The sequence below is a fragment of the Plecotus auritus genome (assembly GCF_963455305.1).
Source record: "Plecotus auritus genome assembly, chromosome: 6".
Lineage (NCBI taxonomy): Eukaryota > Metazoa > Chordata > Mammalia > Chiroptera > Vespertilionidae > Plecotus > Plecotus auritus.
Window position 1 is genome coordinate 2,369,687 of NC_137773.1, and position 21,166 is coordinate 2,390,852.

Here is a 21,166-nt window from a genome sequence, read left to right on the forward strand (position 1 = left end):
TTCGTGTACTCACACGTAGGTATGACTGAGAGGACACACACGTGAAGCACCTCTGGGAAATACCATTTCACCTGTAAGTTTTTTTAAACTTCGATGAAATGGTAGCACAGGGTATGTACCCTTCTCCGGCTTGTTTTTTATTGATTTCAGAGGAAGGGAGAGGGAGAGAGAGAGACACATCAATGATGAGAGGATCACTTGTCGGCTGCCTCTTGCTCGCCCCCTACTGGGGATCGAGCCCGAAACCGGGGCATGTGCCCTGACCGGAATCGAACCCGGGACCCTTCAGTCCGCAGGCCGATGCTCTATCCACTGGGCCACACCGGCCAGGGCTCCAGCTTGGCCTTTTAATCAGATCTTGTCGGTGCTCATTTCCCTGTTCATGAAACGGGGGAATGTGTGGAATGGCGGTGTGTGCGACTGCCACCGTTTGGTCACAAACGGCACTGGGACTCCCAGGTCACGCGCACTGGGCTGAGTCCTCGCCGGGTGGTGAGGACACGCCGTCCGCCCTGAGCAGAGGCGCGGAGGCCGCCGCCACGGCCAGCATCACCTCGCCAGCCAGCTTGTCAGGGGGAAGTCATCCTCGCCTTCCAGACCACCCACCGCGTCTGGTTCGGGTTCGGTTCCATATCCACATTCGAAAGCGGACGTGGCGATCCCTTTTCCTTAGGAGGCCGCCCTGCTCTGGCTCGGACGTGCGGCCGCAGCGCCGTTTCGTAGAAGGCGTCTTCCCTTTCCGTCTCGGGAAGCCGGATGGAGCGCGCATCGCCCGTCCGTGGCAGCAGGCACTGGTCGGCACACCTCCCAGGTCTGTGGCTGCGGTTTCCTTTGCTTTTGGTCGGCTCGTTTCCAAACCGCTCCCGCGGCTCCCGCCAGGGTGCAGGGCTCCCGGTGGCGAGTGCGCGCTGGCAGGTGGCTCTCCTAGGGGTCCATGTGCGGAGCATCCTGACGGCTGGCCCCGGCGGTCCCTGTACAGGCCTGCCCTGTCTCGCAGCTCTGTCCCGCCGGCTCCTGAGAGTCTAGGGCCCGTCGTCACTCCTCACGCCAGCCTGGCCAGCTCTTACTGTTCGCTAGCCTGCGCCTCCCTCCCTGGCCCCTCGCCGCGTGCTCACCTGCCGTCTCTTTACTCCCTGCTGTGGTCCTGTCTCCTCGCCCTGGGTCACAATGTTCCTGTACCTAGTGATGCAGGCAGGTGGCCCCCATTTTCTTGTGTGTGCATTTAAAGCTGCGGCCCTCCTGCCACGCTAGCCGCCCCCTCCCCCCGCCCCCCATGGTGCCTTTCCATGGCCGTCGCGTGGTGTGGAAGAGTTTGGGGCTTAACTGTGGGCGCTGTGTCCGGCACACTCTGCTGCCTTGCAGGCCCCGCCTGCCCTCTTCCCCAGCACGATGGTGAGCGATGGTGAAGTGAGGTCCCCAGCAGTAGACACAGCTCGGGGACTACGTCCCAGTCATGAGAGGGGAGGGACGGTCACCGTGGGGACTTCCGGGGGCGCTCCAGGGAAGGAGGACAGTGTGCAGGGACCTTTGCCCAGGCCCCTCCTTCCTTTTCCTACCTTCAGTGGCAGTGTGATGGTGGCCCTGCAATCACCCTGCATCTTGAGGTGACCTCAGGGTGATCTTGAGGATGGTGGGGCTGAACGTCGGGAAGCAGGGTCCGTGGGGACCAGGAGGGGCATCTGTCAGTGCTGACCACGCCCTCTGTGCGAGGCAGAAGGAAGCGAGTGTGCTCAGCTACTGCTTCCGGCCAGATGCGAATCCTAACGGGTACCGCTTTTTTACAAATATATTTTATTTCAGAGAGGAAGGGAGAGGGAGGGAAAAGATAGAAACATCAATGATGAGAATCATTGATTGGCTGCCTCCTGCACGCCCCCTACTGGGGATCGAACCCACAACCCAGGCATGTGCCCTTGACCGGAATCGAACCCGGGACTCTTCAGTCCACAGACTGATGCTCTATCCAGTGAGCCAAACCAGCTAGGGCCAGATACCACTTTTAAGGTATCACTTGGGTTTATAAATTATAAAATAGTTCACACACATGAACACATATGTAACTCAGACTAAAGATAAAACGAACACCATTTCACCCCCCCCCGCCCCCAAGAGAGCGGGCACTGCCGTCTGGCTGCGTGCTCACAGCTGCACCCCTGCCTCTCCCCCTCCCCCACCGAGGGAACCTGGCTGGAGCCGTGTTTCGCATCCCCTTGCTTTGCAGCTACAGCTACACCACATACTCTGTAACCCTAAGTTAAACCGCGTGTAAATTATACCCACACTCCTTTCTGCAATTTCCTGTTTCCCTCAACATTATGAGCTGACTACGTCGATCATGTGACTACAGTCTGTTGAATCCCGCCGCTTTCCATGTCGACTGCATGCCACACCCTGTGTGTCAGCCCCACGTGTGCATCTGTGGGGTACTTCAGCTTTAACTATTACAGAACACGCTACAGACTCTCCTGGTGACTCAGGCAGCGGTCCCCCCAACCATCCTGACACCGTGACATAGAGGGAGAACTGTGACATTTACATGGCACATGGAGGGTGTGTAGAGTTCCAGGCAGGGCCACCCAGCTGACCCACACACTCGGGCCACCTCGAGGGAGAAAGGGGCCAGTTAGATGAAGCCCCGCAGGGCCCCACAGCCTGGAGGCAGAGACCTGCTTGCAGAATAAATGGAACGCAGGGAGTGGCATGTCAGCACCACCAGACAAGACCCAACTGTCTCCCAAAGGGATCAAAACGACGTGCACCCTCGTCATCGCTGTGTTGGCGTCCCCACCGCTCCTCAGCCTCGCCACGCTGATCACTGTGAACTTCATTCCTAAGAAACACCTCTGCGTCTCAGTCTGTAGTTTCCCCACTGCTAACGCGGCTGAGCGTCCTGTGTTCGTTATGTGATACAATGAAGAGACTCCGTCCCTCGGCCTCTTTCTCCGTGGGGAGAGCTTTGCTGTGTCTCCTGGACAGCGTCCTCTATGCCCTTGGTTACTGACCTCTAACTCTGTTCCGGAATCACAGAACAAGTTTTGTGAAGCTGATACTTTGAAAGATGTTGTCCTACTTTCTGATCTAGCACAGGGTTAATTTTTGCACATGCCCAGTGCTTACCTATATATATAAAACCCTAATATGAAAATAGACCAACGCGGAACAACCAGTCGCTATGACGTGCGCTGACCACCAGGGGGGGCGCACAGAACATGGCGGGCGTAGGTCGCGGTGGGATGGTGGAACAGGTGAGCAGGGGCACCAGACCAAGGCGGGGTGCTGGTCACTGTCATCGGGGCAAGCCTCTGGTGGTTACTGAAAAGGCTTTGCTCCTGTGCACTGCGGTCCCACCCGGCGCTCGCACCCGCTGCCGGCGCCCAGGGCCAGTCCTGATGGCTTGGCACTGGCCCCACTAGCACCCACTGCTGGCGGCAGCCCCAATCGCTCTGCGCCTCAGCGCGTGGGGGCAGCGGCGGCAGCGGCGGGAGCAGGGCCGCCAGCAGAAAGGAGACTGAGGGCCGCAACCGGAGGGGCCGGGCAGGGGCGCAGAGGATGGGTCAAGACCCGCCCCTGTGCCCACCGCAGCCTCGCGGCCCACAGTTCCTTTCAAGGTGCACGAATTCGTGCTCTGGGCCCCTAGTTTGAGAATAATATGCATTTCCAGTTGCTGGGCGGCGGGCGCTACCATAAACGTCCACCAGGTGAGGGTGTCTCCAGCCAGGAGCGGGAGAAGCCCAGCCTGGCCCCGTCTGCATCCCGTCCAGGGCTGCCTTCCCCACAGCGGCAGGCAAGCAGTGAGACTGAGACCGAGTGGCCTCCCAGAGCACAAGGTATTCCCTCTCCGCCCAGCCCATAGAAAGGTGTGCCAACCACGGCCGAGCTCCACACCGCTGCCTTTCCGTCACTTTGATACCATTAATGAACGCGTTGTTTTAAATCCTCGATGGCGCTGACCGTTTCTCTCTATCTTTGTTACCTTGTGGAGGCTAATGCGATGCAAACCAGCTTTAATCACTCCATTTTCCTGCTGTTTTTCTTGTCATTAACGCACTGGTCCTGCTGTCCCTCGTAATTCCTTTTGCTTTGAAATCTGTTTGGATGGTATTGTCACGTAACAACTCCTTTTCGTCAGTATTTCTTCTTTCCATTCCTCATGTCTTACATTTGGGTGTGTCTCTCATTTTAAAAAAAAACAACAACAAAAAAAAACAGTATGCAGCTGGACTTAGTTTTTCCATGGAATCTGACCATCTCCTTTAGTTAGGAAGTTTGGGCCATTATCATACACAGTGATAGACATATTTGGTTTCATTCCCACCACCTTAGATTGTATTCTTTTTACACTATATTTTATGTGACCCCTCTTTCTTTGCTGCCTTCTTTTGGATTAAGACTTTTAAACTCCCATTTTTACCTTTATGGACTTGAAGTTTCGGCCTTTTCGTAATTTCCCCTAAGAGTATAACGTGAATTCTAGAGTTCATAAAGTCAGAACGTTCCTCAGTGGCTTCACCCTCCTCCGGAACAATGTAGAACGTCCGCACCGGTAATGCCAGGTTAGATCCCTTTGCTAACTCCTTCGCTGTTCATTTTTATTGTGTTTTCAGTGGAGAAATACATCATCTGTTTTCAAAATAGCGTTTGGAACAATACAAGCACAGGTGCTATATGACAAAGCAAACTCCAGTCATGAGACCCTACATACATCAGATGAGAACAATAGTCTGATATTCAGGTAACGAACCCAGGATTGAAGAGCCCCCAGCTCAGTAAAACAATGTGCAAACACAAAGACAAGACTGAATGCGTGCCTGGCGGTTCCGCCCGATGCCACAGCTGCTGCCAACACCGGCACCGTGCACACCTGACTCGTGACGGCAGCAGCAGGCCGGCGACTGCACAGGCTGAGCCGTGGGGAAGGCCCGCGGTGTGCTGAGAAGAAAGGCTCAGTGACTGCCCAGCCCAGAAGGAAGGAAATCATAGTTCAGCGGTGGGAAAATGAACCCGGAGGCTAGGGAAAGGGTTTAAGGAATTGCAGTTTAATGTGGAAACTGCACGAGCGGTGGAGAGGGACACAGGCGAGAGGGGAAGAGACAGAACGGGACTAATGCAGAACCGGGCGGGTGCTGTGTCCAGGTGACGACAACTTTCATTCATCCGTGTCTGTTGTCATTCACGTTTCCTGAACACGGATGTTCTGCGTAATCGTGAGTGGTGCTTTCTTGAAAAGTATTCCTAATAGTTTGTAGGATAAAACGAAAGAGTAGCCCTAACCGGTTTGGCTCAGTGGATAGAGCGTCGGCCTGCGAACTGAAGGGTCCCAGGTTCGATTCCGGTCAGGGGCATGTAACTTGGTTGCGGGCACATCCCCAGTGGGGGGTGTGCAGGAGGCAGCTGATCGATGTTTCTCTCTCATCGATGTTTCTAGCTCTCTATCCCTCTCCCTTCCTCTCCGTAAAAAATCAATAAAATATATTTTTAAAAAAAAACAACAACAAAAGAGTAGAAAGCCAACTAGATGTCAAGGCCTTGCTAGAAATTATTTTTTTTTAGATGTAAAATTTACTGATGGATTTTAGGAAACAAAAATTGGCATAAAATTCTTGGAGAAAAGATCTTTCTGCTTACCTGTTTAAATTGGACATGAATGCCCCATAAACAGGTATGCTGTGAAGTACACCAAATTTCTCATGTGTAGAGATCGAGTGGCCATCCAAGACTAATGTTTCACGGGCATTACCTTCAGTCAAGTTTTACTAAAATATCAGCCCTGGAACCAAAATGTCATGTTTTTGTGCCATGTGGCCACGAGACTTGATTTCATATCATGGTTAAGAAAATACTAGCATTCTGGGGGCTTTTGTGAAACAACACACAAGCATACCGTGTGCATACAAGCAAAGCAAAGCAAAGAAGCGGGAGACACAGTGATTAAGGACAACAGAACACGGAGCTGTTAGCGCCAAGACCACGTTAGCTGTTTGCTCGCTGATTGTGTGCGTTACAAAACAATCCTGCAGGAAAAAACAATGTCACTTCTTGACCATGTCCCATCAGAACCAAACAATTACTAACTACTGTTTCGATGTCAAACATATACCGTAAGAGCTACCATTTCATTCCAAAGGGTTACAGCTACCTCCCAGGAACTGCGCTAGATGAACTTTCCTGCTTTTCCTGAAGGACAGCACACTGCACGGGGGTGTCCACTTTGGAGCTTACCAATGAAAATGCTTCAGGAAAAAACTAAAACTCATCAAGCTGAAACCTCTGAAATTAGTTCTCACTTCTAATCATACACATAAAGTGCATCATCAATGCAAGGATATCTGATACCAATTTGTATGGCAAATTTCCCTCAACAATGCATCAAACATAATTGCAGGCCGGCAGTCAGTCACGGGTACAAAGATAGCTGGAGGTTTTTTCTCATTTTCTCTTTAAGGGAAGCAGTCCTTTGAAATGGTTAATATAACTGTTGCTGACACGTTAATAATCTACACAACAATAGCAGCACTTCCAGCTTCATGTACTAACCTGGACCTCTGATCAAGATTAGCCCAGCAAAGGGCGTTACCAAGTCAGCCTACATCTCTCTGGAGTCTGACCTAGTGTGGCACCCCTCCTTCTCCTCCTTTAGCATGCGAAGACAACAGATCGAGTTGGCAGATATTACTTATGGAAGCTTGAGGTTGTTTTTGTCAGTTCAATCTGTTTTATTGAAGTCTTGTTAACAGGAATAGGATTTGCAGGGAGAGCAGGGGTATTGGAAAGGTTTCTACTGGATGTTTCCTGCCAGGCCAACAGAGAAGCTGCTGTCTGAATACTCCCAGTTGAGTCGTACCGTCTCGTTACAAGATTGCCCCTCTTCTATCTTAGCGTCCTCGGTCCTTCGGTCTTTACGAGGTGGGAATGTCCTCTAGACGCCTACTATAGGGTTAGCTATGTTTGTGGCTGCGGCCCCTGAAGGCCTGGGTGGATGCGTTACCAGAAGTGTTGAAGAAACAAGTCTAGTGATCGTGGGCTTTGGAGGTGGAGAAATGGCCGCTTGTGAGGCAGCCTGGGGAATGCTTTCGCTTGCACCCCCCGAGCTCTCACTGGGGTTCGCTTGCTGCAGGGTAACTTCAGTAGCCTGCGCGTTGGTCGCAGACGCTGCCACCACAGCCAGAGCAGGACTGTTTCTGCCCTGAGAGCAGCCAGCCTTCACAGTGCTTGCAGGCGAAGGCACAGACACGCTGTTTTCACTGTCTGCCGATGAGTCAAGGCTGCTGTCATCCAAAGCTGTCAGTGTGACATCTTCCACTGAGTGTGTTTTATTTTTCTGAAGCACGTGATTAGGGAGTAGCTGGTGAAGCTCCTTTCTTCTTAAATGCATTGCATCGATTTTCATATCCATCTCAAACATCTTACTATTTATTGCTTGCCTATAAACTGTATCTGTGAAAGACTGGATATCATAGGTGAGATCGATACTGAGAACTTCAGAATTTTCTGGCTTTTTTAACACTAACCCAATCACCCACATTGTGCAAAATTCTTCCTTGTCAGGGTTTGCTTTGGGCGCTGGAAATGACTGAGGATTCACATGAGCCAGTGTAATAAATTCATTCTTCTCCAAGCTTCCAACCAGGATTCGGATTTTTGATTCCACCAAGCCCACCCACTCTAGACGTTGCTTTTCTGTAGGTGCGCTCGCTAGAAGTGCAATGTAATGCTTATACTTTTGGAAGAAGCTTGGAGCTTCAAAAAGTTTGGACCACTCTGCCTTACTAAGCAAAATCTCGTGTGTGATAGCAAGGCCTTGTTTAAACTCCTCAATCATGACCATCCTTGTGGAAACAGACACGTTGTACGTGGAGTTCTGCTGTGGGTATGCCGGTGTGATGATAGGCATGAGATGGTACCTGTCGCTGGGGTTTACTCTGGGGTCCCACACGGGCAGGTTAAGATTTTGTTCTTCAGGCTCTTTCAGCAGCACTGGGTTCGGCCACTCCCATTCAGAAAACACTAAGAAAAATTTACGCACAAGAGTTGACGCCACCGCATTTGGGTAAAGCTGGCAAGTTCTTGCCACCAGCATGGCCCAGGAAACGCCTCCTAGGAACCCTAATATATTGGAATAGATGTTGTGGCATTTGGCCCACAGTTTGATAGCTCTGAGAGTTAACCTGAAGTTGTCAATGTTTGGTACTAGATGTAAGATTTCGTCGGTTACCCGGCAACCGTTAAGGCTTCTTATGCACCTAATATCTAAATTTTTAAGCAGACTGTCATCTCTTAGGTCCAAATCTTCTGGAATAGTCTGCAGTGCTAATCTTGCAAACAAAATATCAATCTCTATCCCATCAAAACACAGTCTGATAACTGGCACAAATGCCTCCTCCACAGCCCTTAAGTCTTTTACTTCTTCGTGTAGTTTCAACTTATCATAGAAGGAAGTGAAAAAGTCACTTCGGTCCACATGTCTTGGTGCAACGCACAGCGCGTCTATGTCGGCCCCTTTCGTGTGCACCCCCAATCTGTAAGAGCCGAATGTAAAGATTTTGCCTCCAACGTTTTCAATTATAGCGGGTGGAAGACTTTTGCTTTCACTGATTTCTCGTATCCATTCCTTTACCAGATTATTTAATTTTTCCAAAATTAAAATCCTGCGCTGCAGTTCCTCTTCCTCTTCTAAAACCCCAAAGGGCTTCAGGGTTTCAATTAATTTCTGGGTAAGTATGCAGTCTGTCTCCTTGGGGGCGGCTAAACTGATGGGGGAGGAGATGCCATAGAGCTTGGGTGGCGGCGGGGTCTGCTGTGATCCCGGGGTTGTCACCGGAAACGGCATCATCTCTAGCGCTGGCCCGGCCACGCCACGTTCCCCGCCACCGCGACCTCCGTGGCCGCTGCCCGGGTCATGATCCGCTGAGGCGGGAGGGGCGGGGCTCCTACCAGCCCAGGTCTGACCCGCTCCCGCTCCGCTCCCGCCGCTTCAAGCGTCTCTCCGCTGTCCCCTGGGCCCCAACATGGCGCCCGGGCCCTCAACCCGCCGCGCCGTTCTAGAACGGCCACACACGCCACGTATGCCAGGGCGCATGCGTGCCGCGCAGAGCCTCACGGGAGTTGTAGTTTCCAGGGGTCCGCCGTGGAATTCGGGCTTCAGGCTTGGGGCGGCGGGCCTCGGTTTTTGGCTTTTTTACTATTTTCTACGTTTGCTCTGACCTACCATCTATTGCCTTGCTCACCATTTCTTAGACCTCAGATCTACTTCCTCCGCCTCTGAGGCCCAACAAGCCACCAGAAAGGCATGCACCGGCACCATCTGCGGCTCCCCCGGGAGTGCCTGGGGTGGGGGGGCAGCATGGCCCCGAAGTGCGGCGCTGGGGAGGGCTGACACAGCTCATCCAAACCCGCGGCTCCCAGGCCAGGGCCAGGCCCCCGGGCACTGCCCACAGACACTGTGGGTTGCCACAGGCGGTAGGGGTGCAGCCGGCTCAGGGGAGAGGCGGGGAGCTGCTGCTAAACGTCCTCCATGCCGGGCGCGCCCCGCGGCAAAGAACTAGCGCCCAAACTGTCAGCGGGGCCGCGGCTGAGAAACGCGTGGAAATCCGCTCCCCACCCTGGAAACACAAATACAGCCTGGCCGCCCTGCCCAGGCCGCTGACGGAAACCACATGGCCCGGCCCGCACCCCCCCGGAGCTGATGGCCTCTATCGCAGGGAGGCCGAGCCCTCTCCCGCCTCGGGAGCCCCCGCGCCCCCCACGCCGCCGGCGCCCCCAGAACTGACACACACTGGGATGCTCTGGAAACCGGGAAGCGCAGCTGTGAAAGGCAGTGCTTAAGGAAAGCAAACACCACAGCGTCACACCGGCCCACTGGGGGGTGGGGGGATGGATTCCGCTTCCCTCTCCACCGTCTGGCACACCCGCTTTCCCACGTGACTTCCTGGGGAACCAGTGCACGTGCAGGAGACGGGATGCAGGGGGCTCCCCCAGCTCTCTCTCTCTCTCACACACACACACACACACACACACACACACACACAGGCAGTCCCTCCCTTGCCACCACTGCTCACTGGGGACCAGGCCTGCAGGTGGTAGAAGTGGGCAAAGGGCCCTCCCAGGGCAGACAGATGAGCCCAGATCCTTTCTCATCTAACTTAACCCAGTTACCAGCCCTGGGCCGACACCCTTTCATTCCTCCACTTCACAGTGACTGGGTTTTTTGGTGTTTTTTTTTATTGATTTTAGAGAGGAAGGGGGAAGAGAGACAGAGACAGACAGACAGACATTGACTTGTCCCCCTTATCTGTGTACTCATTGGCTGATTCCTGTATGTACCCTGACCCGGGATCGAACCCTCCGCCTCGGTGTATGGGGCGATGCTCTAACCAGCTGAGCTGCCCGCCAGGGCCCACTTCCCAGGGGCTCTTGAGTCTCTCCGTGGTCCCCACTGCTGGTGAGGATGCAGAGGGACCCTGGGCCACTCAGCTGCCACCCACGGGTCTCGGGAAGGGGCTGGGTCACGACTCGCTCCCTCGGGGCCAGAGGATGGTGAGCAGACCCCACAGGATGGTGAAGGGCTGCCGGCGGCACCTGCGAGGCCACAGGGGCTGCAGCATCTCCTGCACAGCGAGCCGCTCAGAGTGTACGTGCCACGCATGCACACGTGTGAGTGCACACACAGCCCTGTGTCCACGTATCCATGCATCACGGGGATAACCAAACGAAGGCGCTCACTCAAAGGTCTGGACCCTGGTCACGCTTTGGAGCAGGGCTCCACCGTGTGGGTCTGTCCCGGGCTGCTGTCCCTGGCTGGCCCGCCCATCTTTCTAAGGACAGAGGCGAGCGTGCCTGCCCTGGGACGCCGTCCCCATCGCCACGCTGTCTTTACTGCCACCGGAAGGGGGGTGGCAAGGTCAGGAGGCACTGACTGCCCAGGCCACACCCCGAGTGGAAGGCCAGCAAGGAAGGCCGCCTCCCTGGGGTCTGGGAGGCCTGCACCGGGCAGGTAACACAAGCCGCTTCCGCCAGAGAAGTGTGTCAGCGAGACCCAGCCAGCTCAATGGGCTCTTTATCTGAAGGGTTTGCAAAGCCACCACCAAGTTGAATAGGCTGCGGGCGGCGGCCTCGTCTTGCCTCGGCTGCTGGGACAGGAACGGGCCTGAGGGGCAGTGTGCCTTCGAAGACCAAGGCCCACCCTGCAGGTGCTGTCCACCCCGGCCCCGCCAGGAACCAGCCGTGCGACAGAGCAGGCTTTCCCACGCCGACCCCGGGACCTGGGGCCGTGACCTTCAGGACAGGCAGGGCTGGCTGCGGTCCACACGCTCTCCGCAGTGGAGAAAATACGGGGCGGGACAGCGGCCTGGAGCGGAACCCCGGCCCCGCACCCACACCGCAGCCTGGCCTCCTGGGACGACTTCTAGAAGGAGGAGGGTCAGGATGAGACAGCAAACCCACGACGCCGGGCCCATGGGCTGTGGCCACCAGGGCTGGTCTGAGGCTTAAGACTTAAAACAACCAGAACCTCCTCCACGTCGGCCTGCTTTGTGCGGCCCCCTGTGCGGAACCCTACACATCAGTGGGAGAGGCCTGCGCCCTGTCCGAGGCCCCGCCCACCCCGTCTGGGCAGCCCGGCCTGTGAGCACGCAGCGCCCTGCTCACACGTGCAGGAAGTGTTAAGAGTAGCGACGACACCACACCACGGGCACTTCCCGAGGCCGAGCTCAGGGCCGTACGCACGTCACTTCCGAACCCCATTCTCCAGGTCAGAAAACTGAGGCCCGAAGAGGCGAAGCGATTTGCCTAAGCTAACAGGGCCGCTGCACCGGGGCACCGCTGTCGCTGTGGGACACAGCGGTCCTGCCGGGCCCGAGGGAGACCAGCCCCTGGGAGCCCCACACCACCGGCTGTCCACGCCAAAGGTGCAGGTGGCTCCAGGTTCGCCCCCGGGCAAAGCCAGAGGAAGGAGCATTCCCTACGCCTCGGAGCCACGCACGGCTCAGGGCGAGCGCAGCAACGGCTCAAAGGCCCCTCCACCCGGAGATGACAAGATCGAGACGGTCTCAGGCCACTTGACAGCCTTCCGCTCTGGGCCACACAAGCCAAGCCCACGTGCTCACGCGAAGCCACCGTTTCTACGGGACACTAAGAAAAAGCCAACTGTGACCTGGGACACATTCAAGAGTCTTGATATTTGAAGACTTATTTCTTGTTTCACTTGCTCATTAGGATAATCAGTTCTTTCCACCAACGGAACAGCAGCTGGATGCGGAGCGGCGGCCACGCACCGCCGAGCCCTCCCGCCGCGGGCCGGGCCCAGAGCGGCCGCTGTCTGCGCACCTCAGGGGGACAGTGGCCCACGGCTTCTGGGCTGGGCCTCCTCCGGCACGGGCCTCCTGCCTGCACCCACAGACCCCCCAAACACACCCAAACACACCGCAGCCCCTCACCGTCTCACTGGGTCGCCCCTAGGAGTCGCTAGGCCTTGGGCACAGGACTTCCCGTAACCACACCAGTGGCTCTGGGCACGGGGTCTGCAGCGATGACGGGACAGCTCGCCTCACCCAGGAGGGGTCCCTAAAGGCCGCTCACCTACACCTGCACCGCAGCCACTCAGCGCACCGCAGGCCCTGTGCACAGACAGCTGCGGTCTCCCAACAGCCACCGTGACGCCCGCAAACACGCGACAGGGGTCCGAGGTCCCCCGTCAGAGCAAACACACCTGCGCCCCCCGGGCCGCACCTTGGCCTCCACCTGCCCTGCCCAGCCCCGCGTGGAGCCTCCTCCCGAGCGGCTCACCTGCCGTCACCGTGTCAACGTCCTGGGCCGCCAGCTCTTCCACGTCGGCCCTCCTCCTCAGCTCAAACCTCCGGGACAAGCCTTCGCGCGGTTTCCACAGCTCCTGGACCAGCAGGGGCTTCTCGTTGTCCCCGAACACCCGGACGCATTCCGCCTGCCACGGCCGCTCCGAGTCGCCGGCCTGGCCCACCACGTCGCACAGCACGTACTGGCTGGCGCCGTCGGGGCTCAGGGAGTAGCGCTCCAGGGCCTCCCTCACCAGCTCCTGGGCGCTGGACCTGCAGGTGGCCAGCACGCTCTTGTAGTGGGCGCCCGCGCACACGCTGTCCCCGAACACCTTGAGGACCCCGGGGGCTGAGAGCCGAGTGGAGAGCTCCGCCGGGTCGTCGCTAGCACCCAGGTCGGCGAAGGTGGCGTCCAGGTCGCGGTACTTGTAGCTCAGCGTGCGGGACAGCACGCTGGACAGCAGCTGGCCCTGCCGCTTCAGCTTGCTCTTGGCGGGCGGAGACATGATGAAGTGGGTCCCATAGAACATGGTGGGCCCGTCTTCACGGGCGAGGCTGCGGCTCAGCGCCGGGGAAGCGGCCGCGTCCTGGAGGAGACAGGGTGGGTCAGCATCGACCGTCGGGGCAGCGAAGGCAGGCGAGGCCCCGTGACTGAACAGACATGACAGCCACCTGGGCCCACGCCCCAGCACAGCAGCAGACACGCCACCTGAGCCGCGTGCCCGCCGTGGCGACCTGGGGAAAGCACGCGTGGGAGTGCGGAGGTGCCCCGCGGGGAAGGCCCCGCTAGGAGGCACGATGCCGCCTCGGAAAGGAGGCCACGCCCTGCTGCGTGGTCCCGGCACCGGCAAGCGCTGGGCTCCCGCACCCCGCGGGGCAGCCGGGACACAGCCGTGCCGTGGCCGTGTGTGCAGGGCGTGGCCTGTCTCCCGAGGCGGCCCCCCGCCCCCCACATGGCACCGCAGAGAAGGTGTAGAGCACGGGAGTGGGAACCGCCTGGCCTCCCTCTCCCACGCCACAGCCTGGGACGGAGGGGGGAAGCGGGCAGTGACGGCCGGCTTGCAGGAGCCGCAGCCCTGGGACGGCTGCACTGGGATGTCCGTGTGACCCAGCGACACCGGGAGGCACGATGGGAATGCACGCCGTCCTCCCACCGCGTCCAGCCTGGGACTTGGCCCCGGCCAGGCCACCGCTGCTCCTGGAGGGGTCAGTGCACACTCCTGGGAGCTCTGGTGTGTCAGCCGGCCGTCGTCCCAGTGCTCCCAGCCGTCATCCCAGTGCTCCCAGTGCTCCCAGCCGTCATCCCAGTGCACCCAGTGCTCCAGCCGTCATCCCAGTGCACCCAGTGCTCCAGCCGTCATCCCAGTGCACCCAGTGCTCCCAGCCGTCATCCCAGTGCACCCAGTGCTCCAGCCGTCATCCCAGTGCACCCAGTGCTCCCAGCCGTCAGCCCAGTGCACCCAGTGCTCCAGCCGTCATCCCAGTGCTCCCAGTGCTCCCAGCCGTCATCCCAGTGCTCCCAGTGCTCCCAGCCGTCAGCCCAGTGCACCCAGTGCTCCCAGTGCTCCAGCCGTCATCCCAGTGCTCCCAGTGCTCCCAGCCGTCAGCCCAGTGCACCCAGTGCTCCCAGCCGTCAGCCCAGTGCTCCCAGTGCTCACACCCGTCAGCCCAGTGCTCCCAGTGCTCACACCCGTCAGCCCAGTGCTCCCAGTGCTCACACCCGTCAGCCCAGTGCACCCAGTGCTCCCAGCCGTCAGCCCAGTGCTCCCAGTGCTCACACCCGTCAGCCCAGTGCTCCCAGTGCTCCCAGTGCTCACACCCGTCAGCCCAGTGCTCCCAGTGCTCACACCCGTCAGCCCAGTGCTCCCAGTGCTCACACCCGTCAGCCCAGTGCACCCAGTGCTCCAGCCGCCAGCCCAGTGCTCCCAGTGCTCCAGCCGCCAGCCCAGTGCTCCCAGTGCTCCCAGCCGTCAGCCCAGTGCACCCAGTGCTCCAGCCGCCAGCCCAGTGCTCCCAGTGCTCCCAGCCGCCAGCCCAGTGCTCCCAGTGCTCCCAGCCGTCAGCCCAGTGCACCCAGTGCTCCAGCCGCCAGCCCAGTGCTCCCAGTGCTCCAGCCGCCAGCCCAGTGCTCCCAGTGCTCCCAGCCGTCAGCCCAGTGCACCCAGTGCTCCAGCCGCCAGCCCAGTGCTCCCAGTGCTCCCAGCCGTCATCCCAGTGCCCCCAGTGCTCCAGCCGCCAGCCCAGTGCTCCCAGTGCTCCCAGCCGCCAGCCCAGTGCTCCCAGTGCTCCCAGCCGTCAGCCCAGTGCTCCCAGTGCTCCCAGCCGTCAGCCCAGTGCACCCAGTGCTCCCAGCCGTCAGCCCAGTGCACCCAGTGCTCCCAGCCGTCAGCCCAGTGCCCCCAGTGCTCCCAGCCGTCAGCCCAGTGCTCCCAGTGCACCCAGTGCTCACACCCGTCAGCCCAGTTCACCCAGTGCTCCCAGCCGTCAGCCCAGTGCCCCCAGGGCTGGTTCTAAGAGTGCACGGGGCTCGCCTGCGGCCCTGGCGGAGCAGGGGCCTGGCTGAGGGGGCATCTCCACAGCACAAACACCAAGCTCGACATCACATCAGCGAGGACGGCCCCCACTTCCGCACTCGTGCCCTCACCAGGGACGAGAGCAGCAGGCCAGAGAAGAAAGCTCATTTTCTAGAAGCTTCTAGAAACAGGGTCCAGGCCCAGTAAGGACCTGGCGGCAGTGGGCACCTGTGACAAATGCCAAGCCCTAAACTCAGCGGAAGCCAACACCCTCAGTCCCCACTCACTCCCGGCTCCACGGGTGGGGGGAGAGGCTGGGGGGCACCCCCTGCCCGCAGCCTGCTGCTCACTCACGGCAGCGCCTGCCCCGGTGTCACGCGGACGCGCGCACGAGGCTCTCTCCGGCCTCAAGTGAGGAGGCTGCACGGGAGTGAGGATGCCCGAGGCTTTGCTTCTCCCCGAGGAGCGAGGTGCGTGTGACAGGTCCCGTCAGACCCCAGGGAGCCCGTGCCGGCCATGGCTGCCCTCAGCGCCCAGCGCCTGCCAAAGGCTTGGCCTGAATTTACAGCAGAGCAGCGCAGAGCGCACGCAGGACGTGTGCACGGCTTTGCCCCCACATCACAGGCACGAACCCGCTTCTCCCACGGCCAGCCGCGCCCGGACACCCGCCTCAGAGGGCCTGACCCTCCACAAACACTCCCCTCCCCGGCCTCCTCCTCCAGGCAGAGCCCCAGGGTCCAACCACACCCAAGCGGTGGCCTGTGGCCAGAAGCCTGGCCTTCGGGATGTATGCGGTTGTGGATGCGGCGCAGCGACTAAGCAGAAACAGGCGCGTCACGGGAGAGCCGTGAAGTCAACCCAGGAGCCTAAACGGCCCCAGGTGCAGCGGGGGAGGGGACTGCTATTTTTTTGTTTTGACATTTTCTCCATCCATTTCCAGAGAGAGTGGAAGGAAGCGGGAAGATGACGGGGAGAGGGAGAGAGAAACATCAATGTGAGAGAGACACACGGATCGGCCGCCTCCCACACACCCCAATGGGGACCGGGGACCGAACCCGAGACTCTTCAGTCCGCGGGCCAATGCTCTAACCATGGAGCAGCACCAGCGAGGACATGAGTTGCTGTTTTGCGCCAGGGTGGATCTAGGTTCCGTAACCTCTAAAGCTAATGCAATTCTGTTTTCATAGAAAAGAAATAACAGATACAGATACACGCCTGCTCGGCCACGCCCAGGGCCCGGGGGCCAGCGCCCTCCCTCCTTCCGGCAGTTTCCAGGCGAATGAAGGAGAATGTGGTTCGCGCCTCTCGGCTCGCTCCTTCTGAGGCCCCAGCAGGCCCGGGACGCACGGGCCCTCCTGCTTCATCAGGAGGCCCTGCTCGCTCTGTGGCCATTTGCAGAGAGCAGCCACGGACGGTCACTTGTTCCCTGGCCACCTTCCCGCCCAACCCCCCGAGACCGAGTGCAGCCTGTTGGTCACGATGAGGGGGACTCTTTCCCAGGACGAGGACGAGAGGCAGGAACATCCCGCAGAGGCGCCGGGTCGGGCTGGGGGGGTGGGGGTGGGGGGTCAACCTGCCTTTCCCTTTCTGCTCCCGCCTCGCGGCCTCTGTCTGGTCTGTCACACTGAACTTGGGACACGGCCCGAGGGTGTAGGACGCCGCTTCTCCTAGAGGAGATTTTTGTCTCGTCCTCGGGGAAGAGTCCAAGTTCTGATGAAAACAAGCTCAAGTCACCCCAGCGGGTGCCGCGAGCGAGGTCAGTGCGAGGCTGACGACATGGGTGGAGGACACGGCGGCCCGGCCCGGCAATGTGGAATCCATTAGCCTTTCCACCGGGACGGGACAGGAAGAGAGGGCAGATTGGCAGGCTCCGCTTTATCCCCGCCGTCCATAAATCCTGTCCCGACAGCCCCAGCCAGAGCGACGCTCTTAAACACAAAATAATTTAATCAGGTTTCAGGGTGACGGGCTGCTAGCCTCTTGTCAGGGGACGGGCTGTTTCCGCCAGCGGGACTCGGGGCTGGCTCCTCTCTGGAATGCACAAGAGGTGGCCCGTGCTCACCGGAGACACCTGTAATCGCCAGGGACTTGGAAAATTCTTGTCGGCAATTCAGATGAACCAAACACTTGACAGGGTGCTGGGGCTTGGGCCGGCGGGTCTGCAGCTCTGCAGCCCGCCTGCCCGCCCGCCCGCCCGCCGGCCGGCTCTCTGGAGGGAACTAAGCCGGCTCCCCCGCGGCCCCCGCGGCTCCAGCCCGGCACCGGTTTTGTTGGGTGCGGTGTTACAGGTCGAGGGGCTGGAAGTGGCACGGGAATAGCTGGAGGCAGTGCCTTGGGCCGGCCCATCGTCGCGTGAACAGGAAAACCAGGACGGGCGGGTTGGGGGGGATGTCACGCAGACCCTGGAGCGAGGCGGCTGAGGATCCCTGCCCCGGCTCCCCGCGGCGCCCGCGCTGCCAAACTCCCCTTAAGCCGGGGAGGGGGGTGTCCTCCCAAGGCAGGGCCGCCCTCACCCCAGTGGCCAGCCTTCAGGACCCGACCCCCAAGGCAGCAATGGGCCCCAAGAGCCGCCGGTTGCCATGGCAACAGGACAAGCCCCACTTAAGAGGCCTGGGAGATGTCCCGTGAGGGCCCTGCTGCCCGAGCGCGCGTCCCGTGGCCTCCCGGCTCGGCCTCTGCGCCACCGCGGAGCTCCCGCCTCAGCGGAGCGCCCAGCACCCTCCGCCTCTCCTCGCGCTCCCCGCACTCACCTCCAGCCCAGCCCGCCGCCTCCGCGTGGCTCCAACACCCGCTGCACCCGCCGTAGCCCGAGCCGAGCGGCGCCTCCTGCCGGCCGCTCAACGGACGGGGCGGGGCCTCGGAGGGCGGGGCCTCGGAGGGCGGGGCCAGCAAAGACTAAGGCAGGCTCCTCCTGCAAGCCACCAATGGACGGGCCGAGACCTCGAGGGGGCGGGGCCTCAAAGGGAAGGGCGGAGCCGATGGGTTGAGCTGGGCGCCAGCGCCACCTGCCGGCCAATTGTGTGGGCGTGGCCTAGAGCGCAGGGGCGTGGTTTCCAGGACAGAGGCGGGGCTGTGCCGTGCACCTACTACGGTTCAAGGGTCAGGGCCTCGGCATGAGGGGCGGAGCCAGGGAACTCGGGTGCCCTGTGCGGCCTCAGGCTCTGGGGGATAAGTGTCCCCGTCTATTAGACCTGCAGTGGACGGGGCCAAGGAGAGAAGGGAGGGGGCGGCCCGACATATGAACATTTAAGACACAGAAAGGGGATGAGAGTGCTGGTTCTGTCTCCCCTACAATCTGTCCCCGGCCCCCCACCCCCCATAAGCCATAATGTCAAATGCCAGATCAGATCATGGAACTCTTGTGCTTAAGACGATGCAAAACAGGGTCAGGGCAGGTCCAGGGCTCTGGCCCAACCACCCTCCTTGGGTGACCGTGTTTTAAAAGAAACGTGTCCTTAGAGCTCACTTTGGCACCAGCCCTGCAGCTGGGGTTTCACCTTGGAGAAAGGCTCCCCACAGACAGGTCCCTTGTACCCTGATGCTCATGGTCATGCCTGGGTATCATGGAGCCTTGGATGTAAAGATGCAGAATTCTCACCCTGGGCGTGAACCTTTGGGTTGGCAGCTATTGCAGTATGAACCCCACATTTGCTAAGGGAAGATGGGAAGAGGGAACAAGCATTTATTGGTCACCTACTGTATGCCCCATCCTAGGCTAGGGGTTTTACTTAGTCACCCATTGAGAGCTCACAGCAACCTTTGTGAGGAAATTGCTGTTACTCCCATTTTACAGATGAGTAAGTAGAGGCTTAGACAGGTCAGACAGCTAGAGAGAGTCAAGAATTGAGCTTGGAACTATATGATTACAGGACTCGCACGCCACACACACACACACACACACACACACACGAACCCCATATCCATACACAACCTCCCCTCACCCAGACCCTGAAGAGGCAAATAGGACCGGAAGCAGAGCCTGGGTTGAGGCCCGTGTTTTCCTTGTAAGGAATTTCTCGCCGTGATCCAGGCCCTCAGCCATCCCTCCCCACACCCCTCTTCGGCAGGGGTTGGCAGACTCTGGCCTGTGGGCCAAACCTGAGCTGCTGTTTTGATAAAAGTTTTATGGGAGCGCAGCTATGCCTGTTTGTTTACATGTTGTCTACAACTGTTTTCCTGCAACAGACGTGAGAGGCCAAAGAGCTTAAAATACTTCCCACGTGGCTTTTGCAGAAAGCCTTTGCTCCCCGCCTTTAGGATCTGGTCTTGCTAGCTATTTGGGGTTACCCCACGGTTCGACGCTCTGCATCTTTGCTGGGGTCATTCCCTCGGCCTTGAAACTCCCTTGCCAATTAGTTGGCTCAGGCTGCCGCGAGGAAATCCCTCAGCCCCAGTGGCTTCAATAACGGAATTTTGTTGTCTTGCAGTCTGGCTGGAAGTCCAAGGTCAAGGTGCCATCAGGTAGGGTCCTGGAGGCCTCACCCCTTGGCTGTAGACGGCTGTCTTCTCCCCGTGTGCTCACAGGGTGGTTCCTCTGTGTCCTCCTCTTCTCATAAGGACACCGGTCATATTGGATTAGGACCCACCCTAATGACCTCAGTTTAACTCGATCCTCTCTTTAAAGGCCCCATCTCAAAATAGTCACCTCCTGAAGTACTGGGAGTTGGAGCTTCAACATGTGAATTTTAGGGGGCTGCGGTTCAGCCCATCACACGCCCGTCACCACCCGGCCAATTCCTTTAAGACTCGGATTAGGTGCTCCTTGTATGGTAGCCAGCCTCTAAGACAGTCCCCGTGACTCACACCCTCCTGGTGTCACGCCCCCGTGTGGGGTCCCTGGCCTTGTTAACTAGGGCTGGCCTGTGTAACCAATAAGATGTTGTCAAAATGGCAGTGTGACTTCTGGATCTGAATTATGAAAGATGTGGCTTCTGCCCTTGCTCTCTGTTGGATCACTCGTTCTGGGGGAAGCCACCCGCCGTAGAGAAACGAAGGCCGCCCACCAGCAGGCAGCAGCCGGCACCAAGTCCCCATCCACGGGAGCGGGCCGTGTGGGAGGCGGGTCCCGGCCCAGGAGACTGCGTGTGAATGCAGCTTCCCCCCTCCGGCTGCCTCTGGTGAGGGACCTCTGCCAGGACCACCCAGCGCAGCTGCCCCCACACTCCCAGCCCTCAGGAACCACGTGAGAGGAGACATGTTCCTTGTGGACTTAGGCCACTGCGTTTGGGGGCGGTTTGCTGTGCAGCGATAGATAGGTGCCTAATACAGCCCATCAGGAAGGCCTCCCAGGCCCGGACTCGGCTCCACGCCCCCCCTCCGGCTGCCACAGCCCGTATCTTAAACCTTTCTACTGCACCACGTCCACATTACACTGAGTGGCCAGATGATGATGATCTCTGGACGCATAATCATCTGGCCACTCTGTGTATATCCTATAGAATAAAAGGCTAAGATGCAAATGGTCCCCTAGACCAGGAGGTCGACCAGCAGGCAGGCCGGCCAACCGCCCATGTCCCCTCCCCCTGGCCAGGCTGGCCGGACCCCACCCATGCACGAATTCATGCACCGGGCCTCTAATATATATATATATATATATATATATAATAACCTGGCAGTGTACATCGAGCTGCATTCCTTAAACACAAGTTAGGTGCTGTCCTCCTCACCTATAACCCTCTGTCATTGCACTTGGAATAAAGTAGGGCTGGCAGAGCCCCAGCTGGGCCGCTCCAACTGCTCTCTGCCTCTGCCACGGGGCTCCCGCCCCGGCCTCCTGTCTTCAGACACTAAGCCCATCGCCGCCTCCGAACCACGTCCCCTTGCTGCTCCGCTCCCTAAAACGCTTGTCCTGCCGTCCGCACGCTGGCA

At 58.8% G+C, this 21,166-nt stretch overlaps 2 protein-coding genes across 7 annotated transcripts in view; both read right to left on the minus strand.

Moving 5' to 3' along the window:
• Positions 1 to 21,166, minus strand: part of RADIL (Rap associating with DIL domain) — a 71,307-nt gene that overhangs the window by 21,998 nt on the left and 28,143 nt on the right. For 4 of the 6 annotated variants that reach the window (XM_080676582.1, XM_080676577.1, XM_080676578.1 and 1 more), the window contains one exon: positions 12,781 to 13,372. In XM_080676582.1, the coding sequence (XP_080532708.1) occupies positions 12,781 to 13,372 (592 nt within the window). Of the gene's footprint in view, positions 1 to 12,780; positions 13,373 to 18,048; positions 18,117 to 21,166 lie in introns of those variants that run through there. The other 2 variants (XM_080676579.1, XM_080676575.1) reach the window with 1 other exon arrangement.
• Positions 6,355 to 8,955, minus strand: PAPOLB (poly(A) polymerase beta). The gene has a single exon (XM_080676660.1). The coding sequence runs from the start codon at positions 8,828 to 8,830 to the stop codon at positions 6,917 to 6,919; it is 1,914 nt and encodes a 637-aa protein (XP_080532786.1). The 5' UTR covers positions 8,831 to 8,955; the 3' UTR covers positions 6,355 to 6,916.

What these genes read in the sequence shown, in the direction of transcription:
- PAPOLB (XM_080676660.1), bottom strand. Translation starts at nt 8,830, where the DNA reads ATGATGCCGTTTCCGGTGACAACCCCGGGATCACAGCAGACCCCGCCG.